The sequence below is a fragment of the Parambassis ranga genome, chromosome 19 (genome assembly GCF_900634625.1).
Source record: "Parambassis ranga chromosome 19, fParRan2.1, whole genome shotgun sequence".
NCBI lineage: Eukaryota > Metazoa > Chordata > Actinopteri > Ambassidae > Parambassis > Parambassis ranga.
The window spans coordinates 24,445,207-24,464,281 of record NC_041039.1 but is presented as its reverse complement, the minus strand read 5'-3'; the positions used below and the strand labels follow the sequence as shown (position 1 = coordinate 24,464,281).

Below are 19,075 nucleotides of genomic sequence, written 5' to 3'. Positions count from 1 at the left end.
CTTCATTAGGTTAGCTTGGGTAGACTACCTACGTGAGCGGGGCTAACTTTACAGGTTCGTTCATTCTGCACTTGTACATGTAAGGTGGGGTAGGTAGGGTTTCACACCTCCCAGTTTGACCGGGACAGTCCCGGTTTAGAGAAGGTTGAAGCAAGGCGTCTGGACTTGTGGAGTTTTCTAGAAGACGTTTCGCTGCTCATCCAAGCAGCTTCATCAGTTCTAACTGTTTGGTGGGAAACATGGTTTATATGTGGTTACAGACCTGTGTGGGTGGGTCTGGGTAAAACTTAAAAAAACTTACAAACAATAGCACTAAATGTTTCCATGGTTACCTGTGATGTTCTGGCTGACTGGGCCAGGTGTGTCTAACGTCTGGCTAACGACTATGAAACTGCCGGAGGGGGACTGGTTGACAGCCCTTTGTTCTTGCTGTGAGTATGTGCAAACTTCCTGGAATGGATGGAATCACTGCATTGTCTGTGGTAGAAAGATGATGTCTGAGGCCACCGCCTCTGTTAAGGGAAGGTTCTTCCAGCTTCACATAGATGCTTCCTGACTCCTCTTTCATACCACCTTTCCTCCCTGTCTAAAATGTGAACGTTGTTGTCCTCAAAGGAGTGTCCTTTGTCTTTGAGGTGGAGGTGAACAGCTGAGTCCTGTGCTGAGCCATTCTTCTGTGGAGTGGTTGTTTAGTTTCTCCAATGTACAGATCAGAGCATTCCTCACTGCACTGGACTGCATATATCACATTACTGTGTGTCTCCCTGGGAGTCTGATCCTTCAGGTGAACCAGTCTCTGTCTCAGTGTTGTCATAGGTTTGAAATGGACCGGGATGTCATGGTTGTTGAAGATCCTGCGGAGTTTCTCTGATACTCCTGACACATATGGAATGGAGATGTTCTTCCTCCGCCTGGTGTCGTCCTTCTTCTTGTTGTTGGGGGGTCTTGTTTTTGTGGTTTTGATGAGTGCCCACTTGGGGTAGCCACAGGTCTGCAGGGCCTTCCTGATGTGGTGTTGCTCCTTCTTCTTCCCCTCTGAGCTGGTGGGTACAGTTTGTGCTCTGTGCTGCAGGGTCCTGATGACTCCCAGTTTGTGTTCCAGTGGGTGGTGTGAATCAAACAACAGGTACTGGTCCGTGTGTGTGGGTTTCCTGTACACTTCCACATTGAGGCTCCTGTCCTCCTCAATATGTACTGTGCAGTCCAAGAAGGCCAGATTGTTGTCCCTGGTGTCCCCCCGAGTGAACTTGATGTTGTTATCCACTGCGTTGATGTGTTCTGTGAACCGTTCCACTTCGTTGGTCTTGATTTTGACCCAGGTGTCATCCACATATCTCAACCAGTGGGTGGGGGTGGTTCCAGGAAAGGAACTCAGGGCTCTTCTCTCCACTTCTTCCATGTAGAGGTTGGCCACAGTAGGAGACACAGGCGATCCCATCGCACAGCCGTGCTTCTGTCTGTAAAAGTTCCCATTGTACTGGAAATAAGTGGTGGTCAGGCAGAGGTCCAGCAGCTCACAGATGTGGTCTGGCGTTAAGTTGGTTCTCTCCTTGAGTGTGCCGTCTTGTGTGAGGCACGTCCTTACCATCTCTGTGGCTTCTGATGAAGGGATGCAAGTAAACAAGGAGCTGACATCAAATGAGACCATGGTGTCATCTGGGTCCATTTGGATCTTCTCCACCTTGTTCACAAAGTCCTGTGAGTTGTGGATGTGATGTGGTGTGTTACCTACCAGTGGTGTCAGGAGTTCAGCCAAGTGCTTAGCCACGTTGTATGTGACTGAGTTAGTGCTGCTGACGATGGGTCTGAGGGGGACTCCTTCCTTGTGTATCTTGTCTATCCCGGTTTTGACTCGACGTGTGCGTCGGGACACTAATCTGTCCCGGTTTGTCCCGGGTGAGTGGGACGGAGGGTGAGCGTCGGCCCTGTGCAGTGTTTAGCAGGCACAGCAATGCCTTTGTCTCTGAGCAGCACAAAGGAGAACATGTCTGTAACCCTTAGATGAATGCTCGTGTCTCTGTGATGACTTGAACAGTCTGTGGAGCGGGTCATTCAATTCAGTGTATCAATATACAGCGCATGTGACAATTAGAAATGGTCTCAAGCGCTTTACAGAGAGAGACCCAGAGCCTGAACCCCTGTGTCTGTAACACAGTCGGCCAGCCAGCAGGGGGCGCTCACAGCACAGCAGATGAAGTGACTTTCTGTGAGTTTAGAGTTCAACTCATTTTCATGTCGTTTACTTTGAAGGATGGAGGTTGCTCGCTTAGTTAATAGTCAGTTAATAAATAAAAGAATAAAGAGATTACTACTCCAGCAGTCAGTGAAGTAGCAGACGGAACATGAACACATGAATGTCGGGCAGCAGACCACCAGCGCTCTGCAGAGCTGTGCTCTCCAGGGACTGCTGCATTTTGAGGGACAGCGTGTTACGGGGCGCCATGAGGCACCGCCTGCTGGTTGGCCTGCCCACCCAGCTGCTGCGGCCATGGGTGGGAGAGTCCGGAGGAGCTGCATGGCGGGAGGGTTGAGTGGCGTCATGATGAGACATCTGGCGGTTCTGTGGGTTAGACAGCCCACGGCTGGGCCCCTCGCTGCCTCGCCAACACGCCTCACCACGTCATCTGACAGCATTTAAACTCATAGCTGTAGGCACGCGGAGGAGGCGGAGACTGTTTGAGAAAGTTTGAACACCTGCAGCCAGTTCAGCATTAACAGACACACACAGACACACACACACTGGCCTTCACAGCTCGGTTTGTATAAACGGATCGATGCTTCCTCTTTCCTCTGATCACTTCCAGAGGTTATTTATTGATGTCTGATTTCTTGGTGCTGATCAATATTTCACTGAGATACAGAACAGAACCAGTGAAAAGCTTAATGCTGCTGTTTGTGTTTCTGTGGGGTACGGTGGCCCTGAAGATCAAACACACACTCTCTCAGTATCTGTCAGTCGGCGCTGCAGGAAACTGAAGCTCTTGATATGTAAAGCTGTGTATGATGTGTAAAGCTTATCACACATGTTCAGGCTGAGTGGAAACAGGCTTCTAAAAACTGGACTAAACATTCAGCTTGTTGTCAGAAGCCTCTCCAGAATCGGTCGTTAGAGGTAAACTCTGACATCATCATCTGGTCGTGTTTCCCTCACAGCGCTGGTGGCTGCTGTGTGGAGGTGCTTTGAATAAACTGGTGCAGCTGCTTCTTCTTCGTTGGTGTGTTTCTGAGCGGAGCCTGAAGCCTGATGTCACTTTTGTTATTGTGCTCAAACATGTTCAGGTTTTATTCTACGTGATGCTTCCTATTCAGCGGTGAAGTTATTTTTGATGCTTTCCAATACTGCAGATTGATACAATCAATGAGCGCCATGTTATTTTTCAACATGCCGTCTGTTGTTTTGTGTTGGTCTGCTCTGGTCCCACAGTATCTGTGTGAACACACGAGCCGTTGCACACGAGTCAAAGAAAATATTAGAAAACTGAAATCAGAAAACAAATGACAACCGACTGTGTCACAAACATGTTGATGATGTGTGAACACAAACAAAACTCAAATCAACATCAAATATGATCAAACAAATCATTTAAAAAATGACTTAAAGACAAAAGAGTCTTTTTTTATCAAAATCAATAAATCTTAAAGATTAAAATAATCATATATATGATTATTTTAATCTTTATTAAAATAATAGAATTTATAAAGATTTATTGATTTTGATCCAAAAAAGCTGCTGTTTGTTTTTATTATTCCTGTTCAGATATTTAAACTAAATAAAAGCGTCCTGACGGGAGGACGAAGACGCACGGATGAACTGCAGGATTTTTAGATGTGCTGAACGCCGAGTGTTGGTGTGTCTGAGAAACGCAGCTGCTCATCCTGTATTATTAAAACTAGCTTTATTTCCATTGTTTGTGCAGAAACGCACTACAAAGATGACATCAACATAGAAAAGTGTCTGAACTGTCCTGTGTGTGTAAAGGTCCGGCCCTGCAGGCGCTCGGGGCTCTCTACACGTTGGTCATGCCTCTCTTCAGTTCGTGCAGCTCCAGCTGGCCGTGGCCGCGCAGCCGGCGGTCTCTGGCCGCCGCCTCACGCTGCAGCATCGTCTGCTGTAATCCGTTTAAGTGCGTGCTGCCTTGCAGGGGCCCCACGGGGCCGTAGCTGGAGAAACCCGGGATGAAGGGGGAGGTGTAGTAGAGGTGCCGAGGCAGAGCGGGGCTGTGGGGGAATGAGGTCCGGGGCCTTAGCCCCCCGCTCTGTGAGGGGTCACTGCATTCTGTGCTTTTATCTGCTGATGTGGCGATCTCAGCCAGGGACCACAGTTTGGGTTTAGGGGCCACGTTTGGCTCCTGAGTGGTGTCGCAGGAGTCCATGTGCTCCTTGGACATGAAGCTCGACGATGAAGATGTGCACCCTGATTCGGAGACCCTGAGTGATCCCAAGGGAGCGCTCTGAGGGGCTGCTGACGTGGAGATGGGGCCCGGGAGGTGGGGCAGCCGCCGCCCCCCTGAAACTTTACAGTCCGGATCAGTGAGGCCGCGGTCGGAGTTGCTGCTGCCGTCTTCTCTGAACATCAACACACACGGGTCTGACGAGCGGCGGTGCGCTGCGGGGGGAGGAGAGGGGACGTGTCAGAACCAGACACAGAGAAGAGCAGCCAGACTGAAACACAATCAATACACATGATAATCAATCAATCACTTTCAGGTGGTTTTTATTGATCTGCAGGAACTGAAAGTTATACTTTCATGAATGAAATACAAATTATACAGCTGCAGCACCAAGGGTGAAGTAAATTGATTATTAATTATTGATCAGCTCTTATTATGAAATTAGGATTTAACCTGCTTCATTTTTAACTGATCGGAAACCTCAGGATCAGATCAATAAATCTGAAAATCCCTGTAAACATCAGTGAGTGATTTACTGAAGCTGCACACGCTGTGATCGGGTAGTAATTTAATTAATTATTCTTTAAGTCGGTTTTTCAATAAATCTGAATGGAATTGATCGGTTTGAATTGATCACAGTTTGGGTCTTTGCTGAAATAAAGCTGCTGCTGCTGGATTCTGACAGACCCGCAGAGCGAGCTCCGTCTGTGGGTTTAGGTTTGGGGTGACAGACGCGTCATGTGACCACCTTTTGGGGTTAATCGGTTGACTAATCCACTCACCGGCCTCGCCCTTCATCTCCTCATCGCTTGGCTTCGCAGGCTCCTCCTCGTCCTCGTTGCGCTCCAAGTCGATGTTGTCCTCTTCGTCCTCGTCCTCGCTCCTGTTCCGGGGGGTCCAGGTCATCTTGTTCTCCTTCTTCAGGCGGCGGCGGGCGTTGGCGAACCACGTGGACACCTGAGTCAGGGTCATCTTGGTGATGATGGCCAGCATGATCTTCTCTCCTTTGGTGGGGTACGGGTTCTTCCGGTGCTCGTTCAGCCAAGCCTTCAGCGTGGCCGTGGCGTCCCGTGTGGCATTTTTCCTGTAGGCGGGGTCTCCGTACGGGTAGTGCCCCAGGGCCCCAAACGGGTGGTAATCCAGGGGCCCAGAGATGGCCGAGGATGGGTCGTACCCTGGACTCTGAAACAGGATGTCAGATTTAGTGTGTGTTGCTGGCAGCCGTGACTCTAATCTCAACAGGACGAAAACGCTCAGATTAAATCACAGAAACAGGACGTCATACTTAATTATCTGAACATTTCAAAATAAAAGACCAAAAAAACAAAAATAAGATCATTTTTTTATCATAATAAAAAGAAGAGAAGAAGAAACAGAAGGTCCTGACAGGTGGAATAACTCATGTGATGATTAATTAAAAGTTTCTGAGATTAAAACACTTGAGTGAAAATATCATCTGATAATAATTTAATCCCCCGCAATCAGATCACTAACGTTTTATTTCTGGCTTCAATTAATTCCAGCTCGGGTTGAAATAAAAACTCTTCAGTTTTTACGCGAGGATTCAGCGGAACTTTACGCGCCCACAGCCTAGACCCGAAACCGCTGATCCGGCTCTGCGCGGACACTCACCACAAAAGAGCTGAGCGTGGCGGCGGCCCGGGGCTCCCCGCCGTACGGGAGGTGTGAGTTGAACCCGGGCGAGGTCGCTGATCCCGCTGTATACGGAGCGAAGGCGGAGCCCGAAGAGGAGCGGCCGAGCTCCTCCGTCCTTGGTCCTAGGAGGACCCCGGAGCTGAAGGACGGGCACGAGTGCAGAGCCAGAGACACGGACGGCTGGAAGAGGAAACCCTGAGGATAAGCCATGACGGGCGGCGCGCGCGGAGCCGGGCTATTACGCACGGACAAACTCACATCTGAGAGCGAAGGCGCGCGTTTCTCCGGGACCGCGGAGAGGAGAGAAGAAGAAGAAAAAGAGTTTTAAAGGCGACAGCTTCCGGGAGCATCACTGTGTCTGATTGTGCTGTTTCTAGTGTTTGATTCCGACTGAGGCCGGACTGATCCGAGCCTGCGAGGGACTCTCAGCTCCACCTCTCTCTCTCTCTCTCTCTCTCTCTCTCTCTCTCCCACACACACACCTCGCTCTTCTGAACTTATTAAACAAAAGTACCACAAAAACACCTTCCGATGACGTCAGTCAGAGCTGATCACCGATCGATCATCAGCAGCGGGTTGATTTTTCACATGATCAATGTGATCATGTGAAAAATCAACATAATTAATATGAAAATGTGTCTGTGTGTGTCTGTGTGTGTCTGTGTGTGTCTGTGTGTGTGTGTCTGTGTGTGTGTCTGTGTGTGTGTGTCTGTGTGTGTGTCTGTGTCTGTGTGTGTCTGTGTGTGTGTGTGTGTCTGTGTCTGTGTGTGTGTGTCTGTGTCTGTGGTGTGTGTGTCTGTGTGTGTGTGCACTGCAGCGTTCTCTTAAATTCTCTAACTGCACTCTTCTCATTCAATTTGATGTTTTTATGATTTTAATTTTCTTCCTAATTTAATGTTTTAAAATGTTTTTATTCTGTGATGTCATCCACCGTCATATTATAAATAAACCTTACCTTGCCTTGTGTGTCTCTCTCTCTCTGTCTCTCTCTCTCCGTGTGTGTGTGTCTCTCTCTCCGAGTGTGTCTCTCTCTCTCTCTCCGAGTGTGTGTGTGTCTCTCTTTCTCTGTCCGAGTGTGTGTGTCTCTCTCTCCGTGTGTGTGTGTGTGTCTCTCTCTCCGAGTGTGTCTCTCTCTCTCTCTCCGTGTGTGTGTGTGTGTGTCTCTTTCTCTCTCTCCGAGTGTGTGTGTGTGTGTGTGTGTGTGCGTGCGTGTCTCTTTCTCTCTCTCCGAGTGTGTGTGTGTGTGTGTGCGTGTCTCTTTCTCTCTCTCCGAGTGTGTGTGTGTGTGTAGGCCTGTCGCGATAAACAATAAATCAATTAATTGTACGATAAATTAAATGGGCTCGATCAGTTTTTCGGCCGTGATAAATTACATTTGCTTGCTTGTTTGTTTTCCTCTCTCTCTCTCTCTCTCTCGCTGCCATCATTATATTAGTTGTACATGGTCTCAAAACGACAATATTATCGCTTATCACAATAATCTCTCTTGGCAATGAATCGTCCAGCAAAATCTGTTATTGTGACAGGCCTGTGTGTGTGCGTGTCTCTCTCTCTCTCCCCGAGTGTGTGTCTGTCTTTCTCTCTCTCTCCCCGAGTGTGTGTCTGTCTTTCTCTCTCTCTCTCAGAGTGTGTGTCTGTCTCTCTCTCTCTCTCTCTCTCTCTCTCCGTGTGTGTGTGTGTCTCTTTCTCTCTCTCTCCGTGTGTGTGTCTGTCTCTCTCTCTCTCTCTCTCCGAGTGTGTGTGTGTGTGTCTCTTTCTCTCTCTCCAAGTGTGTGCGTGTCTCTTTCTCTCTCTCCGAGTGTGTGTGTGTGTGTGTGTGTGTGTGTGTGTGCGTGTCTCTTTCTCTCTCTCCGAGTTTGTGTGTGTGTGTGTGTGTGTCTCTCTCTCCCCGAGTGTGTGTGTGTTTCTCTCTCTCTCTCTCCGGGTTTGTGTGTGTGTGCGTGTCTCTCTCTCACTCCCCGAGTGTGTCTGTCTCTCTCTCTCCCCGAGTGTGTGTGTTTGTCTCTCTCTCTCTCCCCGAGTGTGTGTCTGTCTCTCTCTCTCTCTCTCTCTCTCTCTCCGAGTTTGTGTGTGTGTGTGTGTGTCTCTCTCTCCCCGAGTGTGTGTGTGTGTTTCTCTCTCTCTCTCTCTCCGAGTTTGTGTGTGTGTGTGTGTGTCTCTCTCTCTCCGAGTGTGTGTGTGAGCTTATACTTTAATCTGATTTGTGTATCCTATAATTAGCAGAGCGTCTCTCTTCTCAGCAGGACTGAAAGTGTTGTCTGTGGCCCCATGAAGACGGTGCGTGGACCTCCTCTGGTGGAGCTGACGTCTTCAGGTGAGCTCGCTCAGGTCAGGGCCTCATGGTCGCTGTCACGGCTTCACTGCACTGACAGGGTCTGTGTCAAAGGATCAGGCTGACCTTCAGGACCAGGCGCTCTGAGCTGTGCTTTATGTAGTTTGAGTGGAGCTTTGTTGTATGTGTGAACAGCCTGTGGTTTGTCAGAGGCCTGTGGTCTGCTGCTGCAGTGTGTGTGTGTGATGAGGCCTGACTGATGTGAGCAGCTCCTCTGACTGCTCCCCTGCAGACGGTGGAGCAGATTAGCCGTGTTATTTTCACGCTGCTGTAAGCTGCGTTCATTAAAGCCCGTGCTCGGCTGGTGACGCTCTGATATTAAACACACACCGCAGGATGGAGTAATGGCACGGAAGGGCTCACATGACTCTTTCATCATCGCCCCAGAAGGCCTACCCACCAAATGACACGGCACCACTGTTTTATCACATCAAAAGTTCTGTTCTCCATTTGCATGTACACAGTAGAGAATCGTGGGAGCTGCGTGGGTCTCCTCCGTGTTCACATGAAAGGAGTGCGCGCTTGTTCTCCCCCAGCATCAGCCCGTGGGCCAAGTGTCCGGAGGTTACTTACAGACAGTGTGTTTAATTAATTGGAAAACACTCTTTTTAATAGTTATTATTCAAGTATGAAATGCAATCCTTGTTATCTGTGCGCACATAATTACCACCCGGGGGAGCACCGCATTAAAGACTTCACAGAGTGGATAATGGCTTCAGATGAGATCCACAGTCTGAAGATTATCTGTCACACACACACAGAGACACACCACACACACACACACAGAGACACACCACACACACACACACAGAGACACACCACACACACACACACAGACACAGAGATACACCACACACACAGACACAGAGACACACCACACACACAGACACAGAGACACACCACACACACACAGACAAACACACAAGAGGTTTAATTCATTCAGCAACATGTAACACTGTTGTGTGTGTGTGTGTGTGTGTGTGTGTGTTTGTGTGTTTGGTGTGTCTCTTCCAGTGTGTGTGTCTCTGAAGCTTGTTCCATACTCCATGAGAACAGAGAAATCGGTTTGTGTTTCCCGAGGTGGAAGAACAACAACATTAGTTTTGGCCCGGACTCCTCATACAGCGGAGCAGGAGGGATTTCATGGTTTTGCTAGTTTTCCTAAATATATGTTTAACGACTTTCTCTGTTCTCCTGGAGTATGGAACAAGCTTCAGAGACACACGCACACTGGAAGAGACACACCAAACACACACAGACACACACACAGGAAGTTCAATTCATTCAGCAACATGTAACACTGTTGTGTTTGTCTGTGTGTGTGTGTGTGTGTGTGTGTGTGTGTGTGGTGTGTCTCTGTGTGTGACATCTCCTTTCACAGCTAAGCTCTCAGTGTGATGGAGGGTTCTTCTCAGTGGTTTCCTCTGGACCATGAACTAGAACCCCCCTTAGCTGACTCAAGGCCTGACAAACAGGATCAGCATCTCCAGACTGACAGAGACCACATTCACACTCATCCAGCTCTTCTGCAAGTCCAGCACATTGAGCAGAGTCCATCAGAGTGTCAGCTGAGCTCAGATGCGCCTCCAGCCCACCGCTCCGTTGATACAGGTGAACGAAGCTGCAGTGGCTCAGGCTCAGCCTGTCGGGTCAGTTCAGTTTGATTCTGCGCTGTAAAGGCGCTGTGTACTGCAGATCAGTAACATACACAGAGACCAGCAACATTCACTGAGACCAGCAACCTTTACTGAGACCAGCAACATTCACTGAGACCAGTAACATACACAGAGACCAGTAACATTCACAGAGACCAGCAACCTTCACTGAGACCAGCAACATTCACTGAGACCAGCAACCTTTACTGAGACCAGCAACATTCACTGAGACCAGTAACATACACAGAGACCAGTAACATTCACAGAGACCAGCAACCTTCACTGAGACCAGCAACATTCACTGAGACCAGCAACCTTTACTGAGACCAGCAACATTCACTGAGACCAGTAACATACACAGACACCAGCAACCTTCACTAAGACCAGTAACATACACAGAGACCAGTAACATTCACTGAGACCAGTAACATACACAGACACCAGCAACCTTCACTAAGACCAGTAACATACACAGAGACCAGTAACATTCACTGAGACCAGTAACATACACAGACACCAGCAACCTTCACTAAGACCAGTAACATACACAGAGACCAGTAACATTCACTGAGACCAGTAACCACACACAGAGACCAGTAACATTCACTGAGACAGTAACATTCACTGAGACCAGTAACATACACAGACACCAGCAACCTTCACTAAGACCAGTAACATACACAGAGACCAGTAACATTCACTGAGACCAGTAACCACACACAGAGACCAGTAACATTCACTGAGACAGTAACATTCACTGAGACCAGTAACATACACAGACACCAGCAACCTTCACTAAGACCAGTAACATACACAGAGACCAGTAACATTCACTGAGACAGTAACATTCACTGAGACCAGTAACATACACTGAGACCAGTAACATACACAGACACCAGCAACCTTCACTAAGACCAGTAACATACACAGAGACCAGTAACATTCACTAAGACCAGTAACATACACTGAGACCAGTAACATTCACTGAGACCAGCAACATTCACTGAGACCAGCAACATTCACTGAGACCAGTAACATTCACAGAGACCAGTAACATTCACAGAGACCAGTAACATTCACTGAGACCAGTAACATACACAGAGACCAGTAACATTCACTGAGACCAGTAACATTCACTAAGACCAGTAACATTCACTGAGACCAGAAACATTCACAGAGACCAGTAACATTCACTGAGACCAGAAACATTCACAGAGGCCTTAACTCAGAACTGAAATTAGCCACAAACATTGCAGTTCACACACACAGACCACAGGACGACACAGTTTGGTTTCTTGTCCTCACAGCTCCATTTTTACCCATCGTGTAATGTTTTTATGGTCACAGCTATGACATCACTTCCTGTTTTGACAAACGGGGACAGATGTCGTTGTGTGGTGCACACTGCTGTTCTCACGCCGTGTTCCGTTCAGTCAGCTCTTTTTAATGGAAGCAGGTCATGTGACAGGGTGATGTTCTAACCAGCATGCCGTCAAACATCGCCCTCTACATTCTGAGGCTGTTAAAACATGGCTATCAGATGTGACTCCTCCTCTTCCTCACACCCAGCATCTCCTCAGGATCAGAGCCCAGACCAGCACCTGATCCATGCAGCAGCCGATCAGGATGAAGCTGAGGAGTGCGGCGGTGGCGGTAACGTCCCAGCGCTGGTAGTGACGGAGGCGGAGGAGGTGAGTGTGACGGGCTCATGTTTATTCACAGGACCGTCTTTAAACGGCGCCTGTGATCAGCTGAGGGGCTGACAGGCCTCTTCATCAGAGCACACTTTGTTCTTATTTTAGTCTGACTGCAGCAAGCGTTGATCGTTTTTAATACGCGGCGGGCTTTGATCACCTGCTGACAGTCTGCAGGCGTTTCACACTGGGACCAGAACCACTAAGGTTCTAACCAATCAATCTAATCAATACACACTGAAAGGACATGGAAACTGAGACAACACACACGCACAGATGTGTGTTTGCCTGTATGTGTGTGTCTGTCTGTGTGTGTTTGTCTGTCTGTGTGTGTTTGTCTGTGTTTGTTTGTCTGTGTGTGTTTGTCTGTCTGTGTGTGTGTGTTTGCCTCTGTGTGTGTTTGTTTGTCTGTCTGTGTGTGTGTGTTTGCCTGTGTGTGTTTGTCTGTGTGTGTGTGTTTGTCTGTGTGTGTGTGTTTGCCTGTGTGTGTTTGTCTGTCTGTGTGTGTTTGTTTGCCTGTATGTGTGTGTGTGTGTTTGCCTGTGTGTGTTTGTCTGTCTGTGTGTGTGTGTTTGTCTGTGTGTGTGTGTTTGCCTGTGTGTGTTTGTCTGTCTGTGTGTGTGTGTTTGTCTGTGTGTGTTTGCCTGTGTATGTGTGTGTTTGCCTGTGTGTGTGTGTGTTTGCCTGTGTGTGTGTGTGTTTGCCTGTATGTGTGTGTTTGTCTGTGTGTTTGCCTCTGTGTGTGTGTTTGCCTCTGTGTGTGTTTGCCTGTATGTGTGTGTTTGCCTGTGTGTGTGTGTGTTTGCCTGTGTGTGTGTGTGTTTGCCTGTATGTGTGTGTTTGTCTGTGTGTTTGCCTCTGTGTGTGTGTTTGCCTCTGTGTGTGTTTGCCTGTGGCCTCTGAGGGAAGCTCTGGTTTCCATTGGGGGCCGCGGTCTGAGCGTGCTCAGTGAGGCTGTAAATAAGCAGCAGCTGTGAGTAATTCTCACACATCAGAGTTAATATGAATGCAAATAGGATCAAGCTGCTGCGTTACTGTCGAACTGTTTACGGCCTGAATGTTCACCGGGGATTCGCTGCACCACACTGGGGGCGGGGGGGGGGTCGCTCTGCATTGTTACCTTGGTTAATCCTCCATCCTCAGCTGTTCACCGGCTGCACCTGCACCGCCTGTTGGGGAGGGCCACACATCACACGTGGTGGCTTAGTGATGGTGTCACACTGCACTTGGGGTGGGACGGTTCAGGAAAAAAATCCGAACCGCTCGGTACACGTGTTTCGGTTCGGGGCGCGTGTTCTGTTCGGTTCTGGACATGCGCATCAAGTAATACAGGGAGGTGTTTTTAAAACACTCACAGCCGGTCAGTCTCTGTAGCTTCATGCAGCAGGTTCAGCTGCAGGCGGAGCAAAGAGACCCACAGCACTCTGCGTCCAATCGTGCGCAAAGCTGCCGGTGGTCCTGTCAGTGCTCACAGAGCGGGATGTAAACAGCATATCAATCATCAGTACCGTTAGCATTGCATAGCTTAGCGTAGTCATAGAGTTTAGTCTATCCAACTAGCATGTCATCAGCAACGGTGGCAACAACACAGGTTCTCTGTCTGACGGTGGGAGTATGTGCACACACGTGTCTGTGTTTGTGTGTCTCTGTGTGTCTCGGTGTGTGTGTCTGTGCATGTGTCTGTGTGTGTACACGCATCGTGCCTCTGTGCGCAGACAGCAGCGCTGAATTGTAAACGCACAACCTCGCAGAGAGAAATGACATGCTGCCGTGCAAATAAGAAAAATAACATGAGCTGTTTAATAAAGGAACCAGGTGTAGACCTGTTCTATAGGAAAGGTTCTTAAATGTCTTCTGTTATGATCGGGTGCTATATAGAAATTAAAAAGAAATAAGTTGACTGATATAATGATAGAGGAAACACTGAGCTGATTCTTAAATATGTTGAATGTTGGATAATTAGGATATATTTTAGGCTCATCTGGTATTTCCAGAGTGTTTAAAGGAGAAAAAACCTCAACGATGTAAACCGAACCGAACCGAACCGTGACCTCAGAACCGTGATACGAACCGAACCGTGGATTTGGTGAACCTGCACGGTGTGTTTTAGCAGCAACTGTAGTCTGGTTTTAGTAAATGAGACTTATGCTCATATTGTCTTCACAAAGACACGGCAATCCTCTACACATATGCTAACTGCTGCTTGCTAGCTGTCGCAGGCCCTAAGCGGCGTTTTGTGTTTCCTCTGATGTGATTGGTTAAAGTTAAAGTGCCTCCCTGTTGTTTAGACTTTGTGTTAAAGGCAGTTTTGGGACAAATCAAAAGAACATTCAGAGTCACGGATTCTCAGTTTGATGAAGACGATGTCAGGGATGCTTGTTAAAGGTGATTTAATTGCCTTCGGGTGTTGGCGCCGCTTGTCGCCATGTCTTCCTGTCAGTGTGCGGTGTGTATGTGCTTTGATGACACACATGATAACTGTCAGCAGCACCAATTAAAACTTTACGTCACTTTCAGGTCTGAATACAGTCAGACTGTCCAATCAGATGTCAGCGAGTGCAGCCCGCCGTCATGCTAACAGGGTAACAGCTGTCTTTAAACGTCCTAAACGCTACACACCTCCGGCCGCCATGTCGGCATTAAACTAACAGGAACCTGGTTTCAAGTGCAGCGCGCTGCCATCATGACGTGCTTGTACAGCGGTCGCTGTGATGCTTTTTATGTGAATGAGTATGGCATGTTGCCATGTGTATGGCAACTGTAATGAGCTCTCCTGGGACTGCAGTCCACTCCAGTTAAAGGACACTCTGCGAGACATTAAAGAGCTGCTGCCTCGTCCTGCTGAGGACAATTAGGCCTCAGCGATGCAGCAGTGATGCCACTTTGTTTTAAACACGCTCTCATATGGTAATGGTTGCAAAACGGAGCTGTGTGAGTGACGGCGGCAACGATTGGAAGTGATGTGTGTGTGTGTGTGTGTGTGTGACATCACATACTTCCTCTCACAGGGAATCATCGCGGCTCATCCTGTGGTTTACTGGACTTTTTATTTTTAAATTAAGTTTAATCTGATGAATAATGATGTACGTCTGATCTTTGGTCTTTTTGGCCTCCCTGAGCTCCCGTCCTTTTTCAGATGATGCCTCGGCTGAGATTCAGGGCCTTCAGAATAAATGCACTTCCTGCTCAGCGAGTCGCTGCTTCAGAAAGAAAGTGACGATCAGTTCATCCATGTTTCTGTTACGGTCACAGCACTCAGCAGTGGAGGCAGCACAGATGCCGGCATTCCCGCTCACAAGTGTGACCACAGAGTCCAGCCCGAGCCCTGGCTGCGATGGAGGAGACCTGAGCTGCTGTGACCTCCTGTCCCTGAGGAGTGACTCCTCTATGAGCAGCGAGCCCGCCAGCTGCAGGAGGGTGAGGAGCAGTCTGCACTGCAGACACACACTGCTGAAACACACACTGCAGACACACACTGCTGAAACACACACTGCAGACACACACTGCTGAAACACACACTGCAGACACACACTGCTGAAACACACACTGCAGACACACACTGCAGACACACACTGCTGAAACACACACTGCAGACACACACTGCTGACACACACTGCTGACACACACTGCTGAAACACACACTGCTGACACACACTGCTGACACACACTGCTGAAACACACACTGCAGACACACACTGCTGAAACACACACTGCAGACACACACTGCTGAAACACACACTGCTGACACACACTGCTGAAACACACACTGCAGACACACACTGCTGAAACACACACTGCAGACACACACTGCAGACACACACTGCTGAAACACACACTGCAGACACACACTGCAGACACACTGCTGACACACACTGCTGAAACACACACTGCTGACACACACTGCTGACACACACTGCTGAAACACACACTGCTGACACACACTGCTGAAACACACACTGCAGACACACACTGCTGAAACACACACTGCAGACACACACTGCTGACACACACACTGCTGAAACACACACTGCAGACACACACTGCTGAAACACACACTGCAGACACACACTGCTGACACACACTGCTGACACACACTGCTGACACACACACTGCTGACACACACTGCTGACACACACTGCAGACACACACTGCTGAAACACACACTGCTGAAACACACACTGCAGACACACACTGCTGAAACACACTGCTGACACACACTGCTGACACACACTGCTGAAACACACACTGCTGACACACACTGCTGAAACACACACTGCAGACACACACTGCTGAAACACACACTGCAGACACACACTGCTGACACACACTGCTGACACACACTGCTGAAACACACACTGCTGACACACACTGCTGAAACACACACTGCAGACACACACTGCTGACACACACTGCTGACACACACTGCTGAAACACACACTGCTGACACACACTGCTGACACACACTGCTGAAACACACACTGCTGACACACACTGCTGAAACACACACTGCAGACACACACTGCTGACACACACTGCAGACACACACTGCTGACACACACACTGCTGAAACACACACTGCTGAAACACACACTGCAGACACACACTGCTGACACACACTGCTGAAACACACTGCTGAAACACACACTGCTGACACACACTGCTGACACACACTGCTGAAACACACACTGCTGAAACACACACTGCTGAAACACACACTGCTGACACACACTGCTGACACACACTGCTGAAACACACACTGCAGACACACACTGCTGAAACACACACTGCTGACACACACTGCTGAAACACACACTGCTGACACACACTGCTGACACACTGCTGAAACACACACTGCTGACACACACTGCTGAAACACACACTGCAGACACACACTGCTGACACACACTGCAGACACACACTGCTGACACACACACTGCTGAAACACACACTGCTGAAACACACACTGCAGACACACACTGCTGACACACACTGCTGAAACACACTGCTGAAACACACACTGCTGACACACACTGCTGAAACACACACTGCTGACACACACTGCTGAAACACACACTGCTGAAACACACACTGCTGAAACACACACTGCTGACACACACTGCTGACACACACTGCTGAAACACACACTGCAGACACACACTGCTGAAACACACACTGCTGACACACACTGCTGAAACACACACTGCAGACACACACTGCTGACACACACTGCTGAAACACACACTGCTGAAACACACTGCTGAAACACACACTGCAGACACACACTGCTGAAACACACACTGCTGAAACACACACTGCTGACACACACTGCAGAAACACACACTGCTGAAACACACACTGCAGACACACACTGCTGACACACACTTCTGACACACACTGCAGAAACACACACTGCTGAAACACACACTGCTGACACACACTGCTGAAACACACACTGCAGACACACACTGCAGAAACACACACTGCGGAAACACACACTGCTGAAACACACTGCTGAAACACATACTGCTGACACACACTGCTGAAACACACACTGCAGACACACACTGCTGACACACACTGCTGAAACACACACTGCTGAAACACACACTGCTGACACACACTGCAGACACACACTGCTGACACACACTGCTGACACACACTGCTGACACACACACTGCGGAAACACACACTGCTGACACACACTGCTGAAACACACACTGCTGAAACACACACTGCAGACACACACACTGCAGACACACACTGCGGAAACACACACTGCTGACACACACTGCTGAAACACACACTGCTGACACACACTGCTGACACACACTGCTGAAACACACTGCTGACACACTGCTGACACACACTGCTGAAACACACACTGCTGAAACACACTGCTGACACACACTGCTGAAACACACACTGCAGACACACACTGCTGAAACACACTGCTGAAACACACACTGCTGACACACACTGCTGACACACACTGCTGAAACACACTGCTGACACACTGCTGACACACACTGCTGAAACACACACTGCTGAAACACACTGCTGACACACACTGCTGAAACACACACTGCAGACACACACTGCTGACACACACTGCAGACACACACTGCTGACACACACACTGCTGACACACACTGCAGACACACACTGCTGACACACACACTGCTGACACACTGCAGACACACACTGCTGACACACACACTGCTGACACACACTGCTGACACACTGCAGACACACACTGCTGACACACACACTGCTGACACACACTGCTGACACACACTGCAGACACACACTGCTGAAACACACACTGCTGAAACACACACTGCAGACACACACTGCTGACACACACTGCTGAAACACACTGCTGAAACACACACTGCTGACACACACTGCTGAAACACACACTGCTGAAACACACACTGCTGAAACACACACTGCTGACACACACTGCTGACACACACTGCTGAAACACACACTGCAGACACACACTGCTGAAACACACACTGCTGACACACACTGCTGAAACACACACTGCTGACACACACTGCTGACACACTGCTGAAACACACACTGCTGACACACACTGCTGAAACACACACTGCAGACACACACTGCTGACACACACTGCAGACACACACTGCTGACACACACACTGCTGAAACACACACTGCTGAAACACACACTGCAGACACACACTGCTGACACACACTGCTGAAACACACTGCTGAAACACACACTGCTGACACACACTGCTGAAACACACACTGCTGACACACACTGCTGAAACACACACTGCTGAAACACACACTGCTGAAACACACACTGCTGACACACACTGCTGACACACACTGCTGAAACACACACTGCAGACACACACTGCTGAAACACACACTGCTGACACACACTGCTGAAACACACACTGCAGACACACACTGCTGACACACACTGCTGAAACACACACTGCTGAAACACACTGCTGAAACACACACTGCAGACACACACTGCTGAAACACACACTGCTGAAACACACACTGCTGACACACACTGCAGAAACACACACTGCTGAAACACACACTGCAGACACACACTGCTGACACACACTTCTGACACACACTGCAGAAACACACACTGCTGAAACACACACTGCTGACACACACTGCTGAAACACACACTGCAGACACACACTGCAGAAACACACACTGCGGAAACACACACTGCTGAAACACACTGCTGAAACACATACTGCTGACACACACTGCTGAAACACACACTGCAGACACACACTGCTGACACACACTGCTGAAACACACACTGCTGAAACACACACTGCTG

The 19,075-nt window shown here is 48.9% G+C and overlaps 2 protein-coding genes across 2 annotated transcripts in view; one reads left to right on the top strand and one right to left on the bottom strand.

Moving 5' to 3' along the window:
• LOC114451731 (ankyrin repeat domain-containing protein SOWAHC) overlaps window positions 1-19,075 on the top strand; it is a 35,695-nt gene that overhangs the window by 1,891 nt on the left and 14,729 nt on the right. Inside the window, exons 3-6 of the mRNA XM_028430544.1 lie at window positions 8,288-8,361; window positions 9,761-9,990; window positions 11,604-11,725; window positions 14,981-15,145. Of these exons, the coding sequence (XP_028286345.1) occupies window positions 9,777-9,990; window positions 11,604-11,725; window positions 14,981-15,145 (501 nt within the window). The 5' untranslated portion in view covers window positions 8,288-8,361; window positions 9,761-9,776. The remainder of the gene's footprint in view (window positions 1-8,287; window positions 8,362-9,760; window positions 9,991-11,603; window positions 11,726-14,980; window positions 15,146-19,075) is intronic.
• Window positions 3,880-6,257, bottom strand: irx5b (iroquois homeobox 5b). The gene is made up of 3 exons (XM_028429926.1): window positions 6,024-6,257; window positions 5,174-5,573; window positions 3,880-4,606 (listed from the first exon to the last, which is right to left on the bottom strand). The coding sequence occupies exons 1-3, from the start codon at window positions 6,255-6,257 to the stop codon at window positions 4,008-4,010; spliced, it is 1,233 nt and encodes a 410-aa protein (XP_028285727.1). The 3' UTR covers window positions 3,880-4,007.